This window comes from Catharus ustulatus, chromosome 16, assembly GCF_009819885.2.
Source record: "Catharus ustulatus isolate bCatUst1 chromosome 16, bCatUst1.pri.v2, whole genome shotgun sequence".
Lineage (NCBI taxonomy): Eukaryota > Metazoa > Chordata > Aves > Passeriformes > Turdidae > Catharus > Catharus ustulatus.
The window spans coordinates 12,687,462-12,707,344 of NC_046236.1; the positions used below are offsets into that span (position 1 = coordinate 12,687,462).

The following is a 19,883-nucleotide window of genomic DNA, read 5'->3' on the forward strand; positions in this document are numbered from 1 at the left end:
CTGATCTGATTACAGTTGTAAGGAATCTGGAGCAGCAGAGGAAGTACAATGCTGATTATGTCTGAATAAATAACTTGAAAATCACAAAGATGATTAAAGCTTCTTTAAAATACCATGTGTTTTTAATTTCTGCTCTTGTTCTGTCTCTTCTCATCTCCTGCCGTTCACAGACCTGATAGTAATCATTTCTTTTCTATGTCCTTTGCATCCCTCTCTGCAGCACAGAACTTGTAGAGAACCCTGTTGTACTTTAAAAATGAAGGGAATTCAGTGACAGAAGGTAGAATAGTTCTCTGTTGTGCGTGTGTCAGTTACCTAGTTTAAGTCAAATTAAAATGCAGAGAAGTTCTTTGGAGGGTGAAGAAATAAGAGCCTACAGCCCTGTTCATTTTAATGGATAAGAATTCAGTACAAAAGGCAATGGAAAAACAAGAAAAAAACACTCAGTGAATTTTCCCAAGGTCTCCCCAGGTACCTGAACCTGCCTGTGAAATAAAGCCTGCAGAGGCAGAGGTTCTGCAAGTGGAATATCATTTCTTCATTAAAATTTGTGTTAAAAGCTGCTCTGACAATGGGGATGCACTGTTGACATTGGAATGTTGTTCCAGAAGAGCTGACAGCCCCCAGCATGACTTTGGGATTCCAGGATCATTTTGGGATCCTTGCCTAGGTCTGACTCTCCATTGGCCTGGCTGCAGTGGAAGAGCTGCTTGTCTGTTTGTGTAGCTGTGGATATAAAACAAAAAGATGACCAAGAAATGGACGCATTTGTATACACCATGAGCATCCCTTTGAATTGCAGAGATTTCTTTTTTATTAAGAATTTATCTTAAAAAAACCCCAACCAAACAAAAACACCAAACAAACAAACCACCATTAAATTGTCATTTTCAGTAAAACCCCTCAGTTTTTGCCCAGGAGCACAGGGGCCATGCAGGGCTGCTGGCGGATGCTCTGCCTGTGTGCACCAGCAGCACTGGGGTTTCCTTCCTGCCTCGTGTCCATCTGCCTCTGTAAACCAAACTCCAAACTGCCCTGTGATCCAGTGTCCCATGAGCAATTATCAGTGCCAGGGTTTTTGGGAAACACACTGATTTCTCTGTCCCCTGAAAAGAAATGGGGAGAAAAGCAAAACTCTTTTTTTTTCCTTTTTTTTTTTTTTTTCTTTGCAGACATGGGAGATTTCATGGACACAGACCAGAGAAAAACAGTGACTGAAGGACAAGCTGCTGTTCTGAACTTCCCACACATCCTCAGCCATCCAAGGCCCCAAGTGACATGGTTCAGAGACGGGCACAAGATTATACCAAGCAGCAGAATGTAAGTCAATTTAAAGCTCAAAATACACCCACCCTAAAATATGATTAATTATATTTGATAACACAGCTTACATTTTAAGTACGCTAATTAAGGTTTAAAGAGAATAAAGTAGTCGTGTTCATACTAAGTTTGAGATAAATTACTATTTTAAGACTGGCTCTGAACTTCTGAAGCAGTTTGACAAAATAATTCATGTGGTTTTAATGGTCCTGGTGCAGCAGAAGGGGCTGGATGTGCAGAATGTCTGAGCTTCCTTCACGCTATTCATTTCCATGATACATTTTGGAAAAAGGAATCTTCATCTCTCAATTATGTTTACTTGAGTGCACTTAGTGAATTCTGAGGGTTTTTTCTTTTAATACATGAATCTGTGGGGTTGGTTGCAGAGTTATACTTAGTACTATTTTCCTCAGAATGAATTCCAGATATTGTTTATTCTTTTCATTATTTTTTAGCCAACAATGACAGTTTTATTTATTTTTCACTAATTAGCAGCTCACCCCTAATGACACAGTACTTGCACTTTGATTAGTTATTATCTCTAGGTGTGATCATTTATCCTTTGCTGAAGCAGTTATGAAGCCACCCCATGTTTTTATCTGCACAGTTTCATTCCCAGATTGAAGGGCTTGGCTGTGACATTAAAAAATGTGGATTAAATCTTCTCTCATTTCTTAGAAAGCTGTTGAAATTCCAGGAATGTTGCTAGTTGGTTTTTAACTGTGCATTACATTTTCCTTTCAAAGGCAGAGATGTGCCCGCAAATGATGGTAATGGGATATTGCTGTGTACCAGGAGTGCTGAGGCTTTAGGGGTCGTATTAGAAAGGGAAAACTTCTCTTAAATTTGAATTTTTCTCATCTGTACAGTGTATTTCACTGCTATGTGCCTTTTCAAAACCTGAAAGCTTTGAAACTGTTAAAATTAGTATTGCAAGGATGTGAAGAAACAATGTAATAATTTATGAATAATTTAATAGTAATTTGATGGGAAACAGCTGGAAGATGAAACAATGGGTTCCTGGGCAATCTCTTGAAGAGAGCTAAGTGACAAATCCTGAGTTATTAACCATTAAGGATCTACTTCCTCCACTTCTGCCACATTACACATTTTGTGTTGTTGATGCTGAGAATACACAAATCAGGAATTTGCAGATAGTGGCAAGGCAATATTTTCCAGATATCTGGGAATTTCCTGGGAGCCCTTACAGGGAACAGAGCAGAGTGACCAAGGCAAGCCTGCAGTGCCTGAAAACGAGATCTGCCTGAGCTCTCTTACAAAAATTGCAGGTAGAGCTGTGTATGTCCTGTATTTGTTAATACAAAGATCCTCATTTTCACCTGCTGTGCTTTCCTCTTGCTCTTACCCCATTAGGATTGCTGGGGTAAAATCACCTGTAACTGGTTGTGCTTACAAATGGGAGAACTGCAACACTGGCTAGAGCAGGGGTAAAATACACCTCAGGGTTTCCATATAAATTCCATTTCCCTGGTCAGAAATTCTGTCTAAAAGGAAGATTTGAGGACATTTGTCTGGCCTGTGTAGGAATCTCTGAGCACTTCTGCAGCTGAAATGGCCAAGCTGGAAGTGTGAGCCTCCTCTGAAGTTTGATAGATGGTGCACAGTGAGTCTGATACTTTCAGGAGGTGACAGATTTATGGTGCACACACCAATCATCAGAGCACTCTGTGTGCAGTAGGTCTCAAAATACTGGAAAAACCAGAGAGCATCTGCTCACATCTTGCTGTCCATGAGATTTGGAAAGTAAATATGGCAGCCCTATAAATACAGGAAAGCTGAGACATGGAGAGGATGCATGTAAAACTGTGAGAAATGGAGAAACATCTTATGGGAGCTGTTTGTGGAAAAAAGTTGTGCATTTCACACGTTTTTTGTGCACCAGGAGGTATCAATTTCCCTGATCAGGTTAGCCAGTGATCCAGTTAGGCTGGTGCATCAATCTCACTGGATCTCCTGCTAACCTGATCAGGGAAATTGATACAACCACCTTGTAAGATGCTCTTTAATCTGATTAAAAGTACCTTATATTGCTAAATCAATATAAAGCTTTTTTAATGCTCTTAAACAAGCTTACAATGATTTGGCTGAATCAATCAGCCATAATTTCATGTGTCAGCTGTAATAATGATTTCTAGGAGTGACATTGCTGTGGTGCATGAGGAGTGAGGACATAAACAGTGCTAAAAATGGGGGGAGTGGTGGTTGTGGTGAAATTCGTTCAAATAGTTGGTTAAGTCTTACTCATGCAAAAGCCTTAATTGACATGTGCTTAACACTGCACCATTTTTATGCTATAAAAGTGATCCTCATGTTTGTGTGCATGGATTCATCTCACTGATGTGGGAACAGAGCTGTCCTTAGGTGAGAGGTACAAAAGATCAAAAGTAACACCAGTTCTGAGAACAAAAAATAAGAAATTCTTGAGATGTTTCAAGGAATGTCATTTAATTGGCTCTGCAGTAAGGCTTCCCTGGGAGGTTTAAGGTGGTAAATGCTGATGTATTTCTCCTTCCCTGTGTACCAGTATTTAGGACACTTATGGGGAGGGGCCCTGCCAGCTATTCAGCATCTCTGGGAACCTGTGCCAGGGCCTCACCACCCTCACCAGAGAAAATTTCTTCCCTGTATCCACCCTCTTCTAGTTTAAAACTATCCCCTCTTGTCCTGCCAGTGTGCCCTTGTCAGTTGTTCAGGGTGTGAGGAGGAAGGATTCAGTGAATAACTTTGATTTCAGCTTTTTTTTAGAGCCTACTCTGAGAGCGTGCATGGCTGTGACATTTTCTGGGAGAAAGTTTCCTTTGGGACACAGGCAGTTTTTTTCAAACTGCACACTTTATTTAATTTAACTGCTGGTGTTACTCATAGTGGAATTTTGCAGCAAATAACCATGTATTAGCACCTATCCTAATGGTGTTGGTTATATTTTGTTAAAGCCTGCAGATAAAAACAAGAATAGGATGCTCTTAAATGACTGGGCATGTAAAGTCAACAAATCCCTGTATAATACATAAATGTGATGCAAATGCCTGCACATACTCCTGGGGTTGTTGTTATAGTTTCTGGCTGAAGGCAACTAACAAATCTGCAGCAGAGTCAGTGGGACATGATGGTGTGTGTTTAAAAATTTAAGTCCTAAAAGTCAGTGTCATCCCCTCCTTGCTTAGTGCAGTGTGGGTGTACATTCATTTCAGCTTTTTATGAATTCTCTGCCACCAAAGCCTCAGCCTGGTATTTTCAAGAGGTGTTTCTAGAACAGGAGGAATCTCTGTACATGCTAGAAAAATATGAAGTGGAGAATTGAAGAGGAGACCAAAAGATCAAGAATGAGAGAAAATGAGCAAGGAGAAGAATTAGGGTTTGAGGAGTTTGTTATTATTCTACATTCCCCAAGAAGTTCTAGAAGAGGCTTCACATTACACCCAGAGAGATTCATTTCCAAATACACCAGCAGAGAAATGTGGAGTTACAGCTGCACTGTTACCCAGGGTCCTGACTGATGGGATGATCTTGCCTGTTTCCCTGCACATCTTACCAAAACCAGCAGCTCTCTAAAGCTGACTGCATCAAAAGAAATTGCTACTCTGGGATATCAAGTATTCTGCTTGCCTTGCCTGCCTGTACTTCATCAGGTTTAAAAGCAAAGCACATTTAACTTTCTTTTCACGAGCACAAACAGTACCTTGGAGAGGCACAAAGGACAGTAGCACCATCAAGGTCTACAATTGCCTTTCACTTGTGGTATTGAGGAATTAAATTCTTAGTACTCTTAGAGGATTTTTTACCCTTCTCTAAGTGAAGCACTTTTCAGAGCAAATGTTCATTCCAGCCATCAATTCGTTTAATTCATTTTCTTTAAGAAGAAAACTTCTATGCAGACATTACTGCTGTCTTCATTAACTTCCTCACAGTGAAATTGCTCTTCCCTATGTAAGATGAATATTAAGTCATGTTTTTTGATAGTGGAATTATGTCTGACACAAAAGAGGAAAGTTCATTTTTTGGTGTATAAAGGCACTTCTGGGGTCCCTTTCAGTAGGATGAACATTTGGTCACTTAATTAACTCCTAAGGAACCAAAAGACTTCAAAAAAAAAAACCAAAACATTTTATCCCCCTAGGCAGGGATGCTGAATTGCATTGCCTTCAGGTACACGTGGGTTAATATCTTTGTTTTGCACTCAGATCAACTGGATGCATTTGGTCATTATTAACTCTTAGAGACTGAAGTTGCTGGCAGATTGTGGAAATTAAAATACATTAAGCACAAGCAACTCTCTCATGACTTGCTGTGGTTTTGAACACTCACAATACTTCACAAATAGACAAAGCTGGTACAAATTTATTAGACATTTGTTAAAGTAAAATTGTAAATATATTAATGGCATCCTTGAAAAAAAAAATAGCTGTAGCTAAGTAGGCTTTAAAAGATGAGAAAAATTAAAGTATCTAGGAATAATACATCAAATTTGGGGCTGATAATAGCATTAGATTAGGTTTTGCTTTGATGATAGCAGCTGACTTAATGTGCCATGTATATATTTTTCACTTTAAACCAAATACCACTTCATTTTTCTGTGAGCAGTTCTAGTGGCACAGAGCATCTCCTTGCAAATACCAGCCTGTCATACAACTTAAGCCAGTTGCACATAATTACTTTTCACATGCACTGGATAATACTTTCATTAAGATTGTGATGATTATCATTACTGAACAATAAATTCAGAGACTGTCAACTCTACAATGTATTAGCTGAGATAATTTAAAAAATAAAAACTTGCTGATCTCCTGTCTGCTGGCAACATGAAGTGACACTTCTGAGCAATAAGATGTGAAAAAGCCCTATAATATTGGATTTATCTGCATGTACCTTTCACAGGCTCCACATTAAGGTCAGAACCTGAAAAAGAAGAATATTTGATAGCAATAAATTATTCCCTTAAACTAAAATTCATCACCACCACTGTAGGTTAAATAAATTAATTTATTTAACCAAACTTCTGCCCTGAGTGACTTCAGTTTGGAGGCACAGGCAGCACCAGGAATCATCTTCCAAGAGTTTCATGGGAAATGGGAATGAAGGGCTGTAGGGAAATCTCCCATCATCTCCTGGAGGGCTCAGTTTGAGGAGTCCTGGCACTGTCAGGGGCTGTGTGAGCATCACTGTCTGTCAGGGGCTGCTGTGGGTACCACCCTGCTCTGCAGAGGGAAACAGCAGCACCCAGGGGAAGCAAATCCAGGATTATTTCCCAGAGCTGTTGGGCTTGTCTGGATCCAACCTCACTGCTTTCCTCTCTGCACATCATTTGTTTGACTTGTCTGGATCCAACCTCACTGCTTTCCTCTCTGCACATCGTTTGTTTGCCACGGGTTTTAAACGTCCATGTCAGAAATGAATGTATTCAGACCTCTCCCCTTCCCAGGCTGATTGTTGCTGTTGGGTTGGAGGTGGCACCTGGGGACCAGGGGGTGCTGAGTGCAGAGTGGGTGGCAGCAGCACAGCCCCTCGGGGGTGGGAGAGGGACAGCAGGAAGAAAACATCGCTGCCAACAAAAATGCCTTTTAGCAAGGCTCATTTGGAAAGGGATTCTTCCCAGGAGAGGCACTCGGGCTGATGAGATGAGAGGCACATTTTGGGATTTGACCAATATGTTTCATTACAAATTTGGACCTCAAACCACAGAGGGTTTTGTAATGTATGTTTTTTTCATAAGCCAGGGGAAGTTGCTGCCATTATGGTAGCGCTGTAAAATCCATATCTTTGCTAGAAAAAAGGGGATGCTTGGAACTAATATTGTGTTTTAATGGGCCTCAGCTGCTCACAGTATCTTCCAGGACAATCTTCAGCAGCTGTAAATTTCAATAAAACTTCAGAGATCACTGTCTAGGAGGAAAATCTGACTGTTGGATATTGTTTTTCCTATGATGGTCACATATAAAGAACAAAATCATTTTATGTGCTACTACCCTTATTAATCATAGATTTGGAATTTGTAAAACAAAGGCAATGGAAGTGTCACTAGAAGGAAACCTTTTTTGCTCTAAGTATGATTTACTTATCACAGCTTGCAGTGGAATTGATTTATGAGTTTGTTGCTTTCTGGGGACAAATGTACTTTGAGAAAGGAAATATGGACTGTGAAAGAAGTGTTAATAGCATTATTCTTTGGAAGTGAATTTTGTATATTTTTTTAAAATCATCCTCAATCTAGAGGTGGGTAAATATGAAGACTTGTTGTCATCGTATTTTGAGGCTCACTTTTTGCATCTGCTGCATTTTCTAATCAGAACTACAGATGCTATTAGGGACAAATCATGAATATAATCCTTTAATAACTAATGTGCTTTTGCAGAAAACCATTTTTCTGTCAATCTTTGAACTACTCTGCCTACAAATGGAAATATTTTAATATGCAGCCAAGATAAGACTATTTAAAAGTGTCGCAGTCATTCTTAAGAGCAAATATGCAAAAAGAAAACTATTGCTTTATGCTTAAAAAGTGGCAATTGTTCACAAATCCCTGGGAACAATTTATCTCCTGTGGCCCCTCACATATCTCTGCCTTTATGGAAATAGATGCAAAATACTTGTGATTTATCAAATACAGCAAAAGGTAATGTCCTATGTTTACCAGTCAACTTTTATTAATCAAAACTGACTGAAGTAAAATGTATCTGTCAGTACTTCTGCCTCTGTACTACAAAGGATTGTTAATTTTCTTTCTATGCAGGAAAGGACAAATTCTGTCTTGCCTCGTGATTCCAGTGGATTTTTATGTGATGTGAAAAGGTGCTAAGACATTTAAGTTTGTAGCTTTAAGATACAGGTTTATGTGGAATACTTTAAAAGCCTTTCATTTTGGCAGATTTACTTTTATAGCAAAAACTGCCGTGTGATTCAGGAAGGAAAAGAAAAAAAAAGCAAACCCCAAAACCACAGAACCTGGCACTCTGGGGATGCATTGTGGCTTTTGTGGTTGATTTGCATCAAGTCTACTTTGTTAACAGTATTCAACTTGAATTTAAAGAATTTGCTACATGGGAGCAAATTGAAGCAGTTCCACATTAATTAGCGCTGCAGGGAGAGGCAGGAGCTGGCAGCCTGTGCCTTATCCCGAGTGCCCAGAGTCAGAGTGGAGCTGCTTTGTGCTTGGCCTTCACCAAACAGCTTCCAAATGAATTTAAATCCATTGCAAAGGCGCTGCCTGCTGCTCCATGGGTCAGCCTGATCCGTGTGAGAGGAGGCATTTTTGGCTCTGGTGAAACTTTGCGAAGGCATCTTGCAACTAGAAGTGAGAAAACAGTCAAATTCTGCCAAAATTTGTGTGAAATCTATTTATCTGCTGCTTGTTAGTGCTACCTTTCATTTCTTAACACACACCTGTGGCTATTTTTTTATGTACTGCACAAACCCCTTTTTTACATGAAAGGACCAATTTTAGACATAGACAAATGTTTGTTGGGTGGGCACAGCCATCACTTGCTTGCTCAGCTTCACTCTCTTTGCTTTTCCCTCTAAATTCCCTCTTTGCTTTTCTCTCTAAATTCCTGTCCCTCAACTGGGGAGAGAGTGGAATAGATCAACCTGCTTTTCATCATAGCAGGGCAAAGGGAAAGGATAAGGAGTGGAAGTGCTGGAGGAAATCTCTTCCTTCCCTCACCTCTCAGGAGAGTCAATGTCTTGGGAGTTTCTTTAGTTTCTTCCCCAAAAAAATCTTGCTGAGCTTCTCAACTCAAACTCCCAGCAAACCCCCTGTACTGCCACTGATCCACCCCAGAGCTGTGTCCCCCCTGCAGTCTCTGGAAAACTGAACATTGCCAGCATTTTATTTCTGTTTATTGTGGCTTATTTGAAGAATCAGGACCTAATGTGTCATTGAGAAATAACACAGGAGAACAAATATCCAGCAATTTCAAACTTTTATGTGCCTGGCTCCTTGAATTCTCAGAATTGAGGTCTAAAGGAGACCTTATTTAGGAAAAGCACTTGAAAGCATGGCATCTGAGGGCTGTACAACATTTTTTTGTATTTTTTTCTAAAACATCAAAGCCTATTCACTTCATAAAATGGGGTTTTGCTACATTTTACTCAATGATTTTTCAAGAAACTGCATTTGCTGTTGTCATTCAGCAACCACGACCATTTGCAAGAATTTTAACAACTCTGCTGCTGCCTGCCAGCTGCCATGTGTTCCTTCCCTGTTCCCTGCACAAAACCTCCCTGCTGCAAGAGGACTGCAATACTTTCATAGTAATCACTAGTTCAAATCACTGATTATTTTAAAACATCAAATCTCATTTTTGGCAATCCATCATCTGTTTCCATGGGAACTGAAACTGGCCTCAGCAGCCACAAGAAGCAGAGTTTATTGGGATACTTACACATTTCAATGGCTGTTGTGAGACAGCTGCATTTTCTGTTTACCCAACAGATATTGCTGCAACAACCTCATAATACACTTTAAAAATTCTACATACATTTCATTTTAATGCATTTATGTCTTTATTCATATTTTTCACAACTTAGCAGAAATATTATGATGGGGGAGAGGGAAATGTCAGTAATTTCCATCATATGCAGTCAATATTGGATGTTCCCATGCAATGTCTTTGCTAGGGTTTTAACTAGGGCTGTGATAAGAAAGAATGGAAAAATGGCCTACCTTGAGAGGCCAAAAATAGGTGCAGGCTCCCACTTTTCTGGTGCAGCATTGTCCCTGGGTAGTCTTATCCCACTGTTTCTGCTTCCAAAATCTGATTTCCTTCATAACTTTTACCCCAGAGTGAGCATTTCCCCAATCCTGCAGCTCATCCTTCTGCTGCAGAGCTCAAATTCTCCTAATTCCTGCTATTTCACCACCACTTTTAACCCCCATTGATCAAATCAGCAAGGAGTAGCAGTGTGCATTTGAAAATGTTGTTTTGCTGTAGATTTGTGTGGAGTATTTCAGTACCAAAAGGAGTAACTGGGCAACTAAATGAGTATAGTATTGCTATGAATATGTATCAGCTTTTTAAAATTTTCTTCCAACTGCTTTAAAGTGGAAATCATTATTTTTGAGCTTGGCATTATTTTGGTTCTGAGTGAGGCAGTCATTTAAGACAAATCTCAAATCTTGAAAAGCTGTCCTACTCACAGGCCTTCTATCACAGTACCCTCATCTTCTCCCATCTTCTAATACTGATTTTATCATCACAGGGGGAAGCTGTCTAACAAGGAAGCATTTTGGGGCAAAATAGATCATATTTACTAATAAACATTGTGGAATTAAATTCAAGATTATTTGTCTTGCAATATAGGGAGAGACAGGGAACCATTACATGCTCCATCTAGTGCTGAGGTGCAAGGGGAGAAATGCTGATTTTTCCAGGCTCCCTCTTGATCTCTAAGGAGTTTCCACTAACATGAAGCATCTCATAAAGCTACTGCAGAATGTGGCAAAGCCACTGCCTGTCTCTGTCTGCTACTAAAGCACTGGATCTTGGTTTAGTTCAGGTAAATTAACTGTTTAATACAGGACTCAATTCCCTAATTTGTTGGGTGATCCCCAATAAATGAATTTCTAATTCTACTGTATCTTTGGTTGTGTCCCTCATCACAAACTCTTTCTGTCCCAGCTCTAACCTGGGAGGAGGTTTAGTGAAAATGCCTTGAAAATTCTCATTCTTGCTTCCTTCTGTGCTTTCACAGGGCTGATCTCAGATCATGTAATCACTGGTGCAGTATTTATCACAAAAACCATTTTCTAAAGAAAATACCTGCCCTCACATCTTTGTGTCAGAGTGTTTATCAATAATTTGTTCGCATTTAGCATAATTATGAACAATTCAAGCTATATTTTCACACATATGGATTTTTCTGCACTCACATGTAGTTAAAACCCTGGTGCATGAGGGGATGATAAATAACTGGTAAGAAATGGCAGAGGGTGGCACAGCAGAGAGGGTGAGAGCAGAGAATATTGTATAATGTGTAATATTGCTTTACTGGGGTCTAAATCTGGTACTGACTACACCCAACTCTGCTTTTAACAGCATTATTTGAACCAGCATTATAAATTAATAATTTATAAGAATTAAAATAATAATAATAAAATTATTACAATTATTATTAAAATAATAAGAATTTTAAAATTTATTTTAGAAGAAGCACTGAAAATACCTTGAAGAAATCCCGTAAATAGGTCTTTATTGTATGTTGATTTAAATATCCCAACACAAGAAATAAACTAGCATGCCACTCATAATTCAACAAAAACAGGGAGTTGGCAAAATCTTCTTGTTTCAGAGAAATAAAGAGAAGTGTTTCTTTAATATTAGAATGCCTGATAGCTTCTAATCCATAGCTGTCAGTGCTAATTTCACTAAATAAAAGACTTTATGGTGCTGAAAGGTTCACTAATCAAGATTCATAAAGCTACAATTCCAGTTGTCATCCTCTTGTCTCTTTGGGAAGCCACTTTCATACACGAAATAATTCCTGAGTGGAAAAAAATGCCAAGCTTACAGTAGAAAACCGAGTGTGTAAAATACACTTTGCTTTTTCTTGTGAAACTTTGAAGGTGATGCTGGCTGGATGAAAGATCTGGACATCATGCCTGAATTTTTGAATTATTTAAGCAAAAATATTTCATCTGTAGGAAAATTTCTGATTGAGGATCAGCTTTTAGAGCTCTCTTTTCCTTGCTGGGAGGTTTCTGTCAGTGAATTGTGGGGTGTCTGAGGGCTGTCAGCTCCTCTGAAACCTGCTGCACCCCATGGGATATTTCCTTAATCTGCTCTAACACATCCTGTGATTGGTAGGTGTGATTTTCAATCATTTCTGTAGTAAAATACTCATTTTCATCAAATGCAGCACATTTTTTGCTCATTCTGTAGGTTTGTTTGAGGTGGCACAGATGGTTTCCTCTACACCAAGAGCAAAGACAACTCATTCTATTGGTGCATTTTGATTTTTCTGTAACTTGTGAGGGTAAAGAGCATCTGCACCATGTGAGAGTCAAACAGCACAACACCAGATCCAAGCTCCCCAGCCAACTGCCAGGTGATTTCCTAATAATTTAGCCTTTTTAATTTCCTAATACTTCATTTACACCTCTGACATGACATAGTAATAAAACCTCCCCTTGTACAACATCAAAGCACTTTCCACAGGGTTGCATTTTTACTCCCATGCAGATCTTATAAAAAAAAAAATCATCCATCGGGTCGCTCCTCAGATGCAAATGTCGAATCTCTTCTTTATTAAATTGCAAAAGGGATTTACCAGAATTAAGAAAAGGACTCTGAGCTTGTGCTTTATAAATGCTAATATAAAATCTAGTATTTTAATAAGTTTTTTAAATTTACATTTTTGAGTTCATTGAGGGAGCTTTGAAGGCGCACCCTCTCCCTTTGACATTCACTTTCTGTTCCAACAGTTCCTGCTCCTTTAATAGAGCCACACTTAAAAAGCTGCTTGTACTTTAATCTTTTAACCATTGCAGAAAGTCACAGAAGATCTGGTTGCCCTCTGATTTACATCAGAATTGTCCTGAGCCGTTTCGGTGTGTGAATGGCTCATCTTATTCTTTCCAAACCAGCACAGGGTCTGCATGATGAATGACAAAAGGAAATTGTCTGGGCTTTGAGTTTTGGGTTGTTTGGGGTTTTTTAACCAAGAGTTGTACCAGTGATGTGTTGGTGGATTTATATAAATGTTCGTTTGTGTGTCTGCACTCAAGCTTTGGAATTTTTCAGCTCCTGGAGGATTTTCAAATCAAATGCTCTGGGTGCAGGTAACCACATCTTTCCTTTGGATCATTCTGAGTTACTGTGCACACTTATCTTTCTGAAAGCTGAAATAATGGTAAAGGTAATGAAATCTCATGCTTCAGGGCATATGCTAATGCCTACAAATCTATTTCACATTTTGTGAGGTTAATTAGTTAATATGTGTACAGCATTTAGAACATAATTAATTTTAAATTTATGCCAAGAGTTGCTACAGACTGATCATCTGTGGAACTCAAGAGTTAATTTCTTCTGTATACACTGTGGAAATGAAGAACATTCATTTTTTACGTCATCTGTGTTTGTTACTGACAGTTCACTTGTCCCACAAGAGTAATATCTGCTACATTTAGTTTGTTTAAAGAACAACTAATCCTGGTTAGTTGGATCATAGGATCACAGCTGCCTGATGAACTCTGGGAGACATTGGAAATGCTTTGGATTCACACTTCATCCTCCCACTGGGCACCCTCACCGTGCAGAGCTGGGGCTGCTTTTCCTTGCAGGGGTGATCTTCTGTCCATCACAGGACCAGAAGTGGCTTGAGATGGATGCTGCAAAATTTCCAGTGCCTGGAAAGGAGGATTTGTATCGGGAAGATGAGAAGTGAAGCTGGAATGTATTTGTGTAGTAGAAGAGTGGATGTTCACAGATGGAATTTTGAATAGTTGAGGTAGACTGAGGGGAGGAAATCAAACCCAACCAGTCTTCCCCCTGTGCTCTTTCTGTGGAAAAAGGGTTATTCTCAATGAACTGAGTAAATAAAAGCAAATAATAAAAAAATGCTTTCAAAGACTTGCCCAGGGATAATAACCTTGCCTGAATTTAGGGGAAGGGCTGGACTGCTTTCACTCATAATTTCAGTTTTTCCTCCTCAGGAGGCACACATATCTTTGTTACTCAATCTGTGTTCATTTGCACTAGAAAAAAGACATTAATATAAGATTTTATTATTTTTAATTAGTAAAGTAGCTCAGAATGAGATTTGTAATTACAAATTGGCATCAAGTTGGAGTATGTTGAAACAAGCATTTCTCTAGGAAGCTTGTTTTCATGGAGCCCAAAATGGTTGATACTTGCATTACATGTTGTGCTTGTTTGTTTTATGATTTTTCCTGGAACTATGTTTGCTGTCATTTGCAAACAAGAGAGATCAGTCTGTTATTTACTGAGGCTGAGTAAATCACAGAGTATTATCCAGTTAGGAGACAGTACACAGAGTAAGCAGATCAGGAAAATGTATTTCAGTGCCAGCTTCATTAAGTCGATAATCATCTCAATATATTCCCTTACAATTTCAACAATTAGTAGCCATAGTTTTCTTTTCGTGATTATCTTTAATCAGTGTCACAAAAAAAAAAAAAAATTCCAAGAAGAATTGCATGGTAATTGGAAGCTTCCAGAAGAATGTTCTCCATGTGTGGAGCATTGCAGCAGTCCCAGGACCCAAATGTGCTGCTTAGTTCTGTATTCAGAGGAGAGAAATTCATCCCAGTGCTACAGCAGCAGCTCACCTCTGAGGAAACACCTTCATTCTGTCAGAAACCATATGTTCCTTCCACAAATATCCTTGTTCCCAGATAACTCCCCAGCAGGACATGGCCCTGTGCAGGGAGTGCTGGTGGCTGTGGTGGCCACCTCAGGGTGGGGTTGGGATTTAGGATTCTGTGACTGCTTCTGGCCCTGGCAGGATGATGGGGAGCTGCTCTGCTCTTGAAAAGCACTTGGTGTGTTCTTAGCCTTGCTCACACAATAACCTTAGAGCTGGGGTTTCAATTTCAGTTTCTGCTGTTTTAGCCTAAGTTTCAGAGAGTGGTATTTTTTGGTTTTGTTTTGTTTTTTTTACAAAATTTCTTCAGAATTTTCAGGAATATATTAGAACAAATAAATTTATTTATAGAACATAGAAGTAAAAAATGAGAATGAGAAATGGAAGAAATGCCCTCTGTCAAATTTGCCCAGAAGTGGGAGACTGAGGAAAAGCTGGAGCTGGCTCTCCCCAGACAGAGCTTTGTGCTTGCAGTGCTAAGCAGTTTGTGTATTTTGAGGAATCTGGATATTCAGAATGATGACATTTGTTTCAGAAGCAAAATTCAACCATCCAAAACTTCCTGCTCACTTTGTTCCTGTCTAGAGATGAACAAGAACCTGCTATTTCCTTTTCTTTTTCATAAGTGTCTCTTAATTGAAGTAAACAAATTTCAAAGGTGTCTTAGAGTTGCACACACACATTAGTCTGGCTTGAATAGAGTAGTTGAATTCTTGATATGAATTTTGAGTGAGGAATGAATCTCCATGAACATCTTTTGTTCATTCAGTGTAGCTACTCAAGGTATATTATTATTTTTAGTTGACTTATCGATTTTAAATAAATGTTTATGTGAGATAGAGTGTTACAGTATGTTTTGTAATGTGTCATAAAATTTGCTGAGAGTCATCTGAATTGATCACACTCAGAGTGAAATCACTGATAGAGCGTTTCCATGGTGATTTCTTGTTTTTTCTGATCATGTCTTTTAATTCTCTCTCTCTCTCTAATATGTTAGACAGGTTGCTCTCGCTGGAAGCTCATGGACTGCAAGAAGCTTCAGTATTTTCTTGTGCTCCCTGCTGCTTTGTGTATTCTGTCACTGGCATAGTCACTTAATTATCTGACAGGCAATAACTGCTCTCGGAGGGAGTAAAAACAACTGTTGAATTCATTTCTAAATTATATCACATTGCTCCGTTCGAAACCTCCTTTAAATAAATGTAGAGGGTAGAACTATTGATGTCATTCTTAAACTTTAAATTTCAGTTAGTTCAGATCATTTTAAATAGTCCATCAGCAAGAATAAATCAGTTTTTATGACTTATAACTTTCAATTACCGCCTTCAGAGGGAATAACAGCGCGTTTGGAGGAGCTGTAAAGTACAACAACAAGGAAGTGCTGCTGTTCCATTTGTGCAGGCTCTGAGCTCCTCTGGAACCTTGGCAGGAGTTTTTTTTTGTGAGGAAGCACATCCTGGAGGGATCCTCCATGTGTCAGGCTGAGGTGTGGCTTTGATCTCGTGTTGGAGCTCTCACCTGGGGAGCTCCCAGCCCAACCTTGGGGGGGATGGATGATGCTTGACCTACTTTGCTGTGCTTCAGCTGCTCCACAGAGATGGTCTGAGAATCTCAAGCTGTTGCAGCCATCAATTATGTTCCCCTGAATTGCCTGGAAAGAAGTTTCCTCTCTGCAAATTGCCAGCTGGTGGCTCTGATGGAGAAATTTTGGGCTTGACTAATAGCTGACTCCGTTGAAAGGGGTTGGGCAGTGAAAAAGCTTTAAATTGTAGCAAATTTGAACTAAATCAGGTATGGACCCATTGTTAGACAGTTATTTAGCCATAAGGGTTCTGTATTTAGAAAAAAAAACACTATGGAGTTAGTTAGAGGGGTAAGGAGAACCCACACGATAGTGTGGAATAAATAGAAGCCTTACCTGCTAATTTATTCTATGTGTGTTAAAGGACCCAGCTGATGGGTTCTTAGCTGAAAATGTTGGTTTTTAACAAACCTTTTAGAGCCTGGTAAAATCCAAAGGCTTATGTGACTGCTGGAATCCCAGTCCTCAATGAAACAAGAAGGATGACTGGAATGGGGATCTCATTAGGGGCCATGCTCCTGGGCAGAGGAGCTGAATGGCTCTGCTGGCACTGCAGCAGCAAAAAATGGTGAATTCATCCTGCTTTAATTCCTGACAGTGTCATTTACTGATGTGCTTCTGCCTGAGCTCTGGTTTTGGGTATGCAGATTCAGCTAATAAGATTGACTTTGGAAATAATGCAAAGATTGGGGTGATTTTTGTCTCCTCCTTTCCTGACTCTCCTGCCTGGTGTTGAAGGCTGCTGTTGGGCACAGAGCCCGTGTTGCTGTCACTGGGAGGTTTTTTCTGCTGTACCAGGTAAATAACCTTTCCCTGTCTCCCTTGGTCCAGCCACCTGATGGGTGCCAGGACAGAAAACAATACCCAGGTTCATTTTTGGCTGCTTAGGGAGCTTTTCTCTGACCAATCACACAACGTGGCTCCTGAAACTGTTTTACTGGATTCATTATTTCTACTATTGCTTTACTGAAGCAGAAATGAGGAAGCAACTGTTTGAAAATCTTGTCTGAATTGTTTGGCTTAAAAACCTTTCTGAAACATCTATTTCTTGTTTGCATTCTCTGGCCTCCTCTGTAGCATTCAACAGGTAGGAAACTGTTTTTCTTTCTGCTATGATAATGCCACATTCTATGATCTAATATTTTTTTCCTTTTAATAAAACCTTTACATTTATTTTCTTTTTTGCACTGAAATAAAGACAGATCAATGAAACCTATGAAAAAATTGCTAAATTGGCAAATGCAACATTAATTCCAGGGTAGCTGTGTTGCAGATTGACCTGACGTTGTCCCAATTTAAACTTCAGAAAGAAATTAGCATAAGTAGCAATAAGATTTGCAAAGGATAATATTTTCTCAGGTGAAATCCCATTTTAATTGTCAGGCATAGAAATTTAGTTAAGACAATACTGTCTTCTAAAGTAACTACAATGAAATGATACAGAATCAGAAAAATAAAAGTCTTGAACAGTAGAAAAATGAAGAATTTTATAACACCAAATATATTCTTTTTTCCTTCCTTCACTGTTTCTGCCTTTCTCTCCCTTTTTTCTCCCTCACTTGCAATACATAGATTTTAAGATTTCATCATTTGCTGCATAAATTGGTATTTTACCTTTTGTAGATGATTTTCAGAAATTTGCTGGCTTAGATTCATATAATGGAATTCAAATTATGTTGCCCTGCTGCTCCAGGATCTGAGTTGCTGTTCTCAGGTTTCCAGTGCCCTGCACTTGTGGCCCTTGATGATGCTGTTTGCACAACCCCAGAAACTGGAGCATTTTGACCCTTTCTGAATGATGGGTTGGGAACTTAGGGATGTATTTCAGATAATTCTCTAAAATACAATGTGAACTAGGATGATATAAATCCCATTTCCCCATGTGCCTCAGGAATTCCCCACATCTGTTGTGTTTGTGCAATGGAATCCTACAATGCAAAAAGGCACCAGTTCTCCACCTCTGCCTGTTTGCTGCAATTATCCTTAAAATACAGATTATGGGAGGGGAATTTTGGACATGAACTTGGATCATGCAGAAGGAAAAGCTGAAGAAAAAAAAAATATAAAATGATACAGGGGAAACCAGTCATTTTACTTTGAATTTCCAATGAGGGGCTTCGGCTGAACACCAACTTCTAACACAGTGTCCCACTGTTCAGCATAATCCAGAATAATTGCACCTATAATTAGTATTCAATTAACCTGAGTCACATTTCTCTGACTGCTACTAACTTGGAATCTTCATTTACAGATTGTCCTAACTTGATAATAATATCTGTCTTTTATAGTGTCTAATTGGCTTTTAGAAGGGATAAATTAGGTTTTCCCCTAGAACATAAGAAATGCCCTATTGGCTCAGTCTAATGGTCCATTGAGCCAAACATTCTGTGCTGCCACCAGGAAAATGAGATGCTCCCAGGGAGAGCAGGTTGTCCCTTTTTCTCCTCCAGCATCCAGAATTTTTGGGTTAAGAATGCTGGAGGTTTAATTCCTGCCAGTTCTCCTAGTATTTGGTTACAGACCAAATAATGTCCATGAGTTTGTCTAAACCTCCTTTGAACCTGCTAATGCTGTCAGCCTCCATAAATTTACCTTGTTTTTTTTTTCTTTTCTGTCATTAAATTTTATTAAAATGATAATGCACCTTTATGTAATCATAGATTTGATTTCTTTAGAATAGATCACATGAGGATTATTGCAAAAAGCCAAAAGGATTGTCTGTACCTTGGGCACTGACAAAGCAAAGCAGGAGAGAAACCCAAACTTGGCCAGCAATTTAATGATAAAGAGATGGCACTTTCTCTGGTAGAGGAGGAGTGTTTGAGTCCAGGAGTTCTGGACGGCAAAAAAAGAAAGTGAAAACTTTTTGTGGGAGCTTTCATGATTATAATTTTGGAGTCTCTAAAGCTAATCCAGAAAGAAGGTAAGCTATGCCTCTCTTATTTCTCTTATTTCTTACATCTTTGCCTCCAGTCTGTTCCACAAAGGACTAAGTTAGAAAAGGCTCTCTGGGTGTTACACCGAGGTTGCCTCCTAACAGACACAGCTGTGCATTAGTGATGAGGGCATGCTTATACCTGGATATTTTATACCTGAAATAAATTTTCCTTTCATCACTAAAAACCAGCCTTTTCTCAGGGTTAGGATTCACCCATCCCTCTGCAGATGTTCCTGATAGAACTACTTACACATTGTGGCTTTTGTTGATACAGAAATACCTTGAAATCTCTAAGCAAATTTCCTGAGTTGACAAAAATTCGGAGCCTTTGCTGATAAAAGTGGCAGAAATGTCCTGAACTCTTTTACTCCACTGTACATGGGCTGAAGCATTTTCCCAATCTGCCCCCTGATCACTGCCATGAGCTGATTAAGGTTTAATGTGTTGTGAAGACACTTTCCTCAGGAGGGGGATTAGCTGTGCATCAATCCATGGCAATAACTCATGAATCATCACAAGAGGCACTGAGCAGCCATGTTTAGCATGGGGTATTTCCCTTCATCAACTTCTTCTTCTCTTGAAGAGATTTCCAACTTTAGCAGTTCCCTGGGTTATTTGAAGGTCAGCTCTTGACTGAAGGTCAAGCTCCTTGCTTGGTCAGGGTGGAAATGTAAAATTAACAAAACGACATTTTTCTTTGGAGGA

The 19,883-nt window shown here is 39.3% G+C and overlaps 1 protein-coding gene across 4 annotated transcripts in view; it reads left to right on the forward strand.

Moving 5' to 3' along the window:
- The window catches only part of SDK1 (sidekick cell adhesion molecule 1), a 388,639-nt gene that overhangs the window by 118,269 nt on the left and 250,487 nt on the right, over nt 1-19,883 (forward strand). For all 4 annotated transcript variants that reach the window (XM_033074164.2, XM_033074168.2, XM_033074167.2 and 1 more), the window contains one exon: nt 1,173-1,320. In XM_033074164.2, coding sequence (XP_032930055.1) covers nt 1,173-1,320 — 148 coding nt within the window. The remainder of the gene's footprint in view (nt 1-1,172; nt 1,321-19,883) is intronic.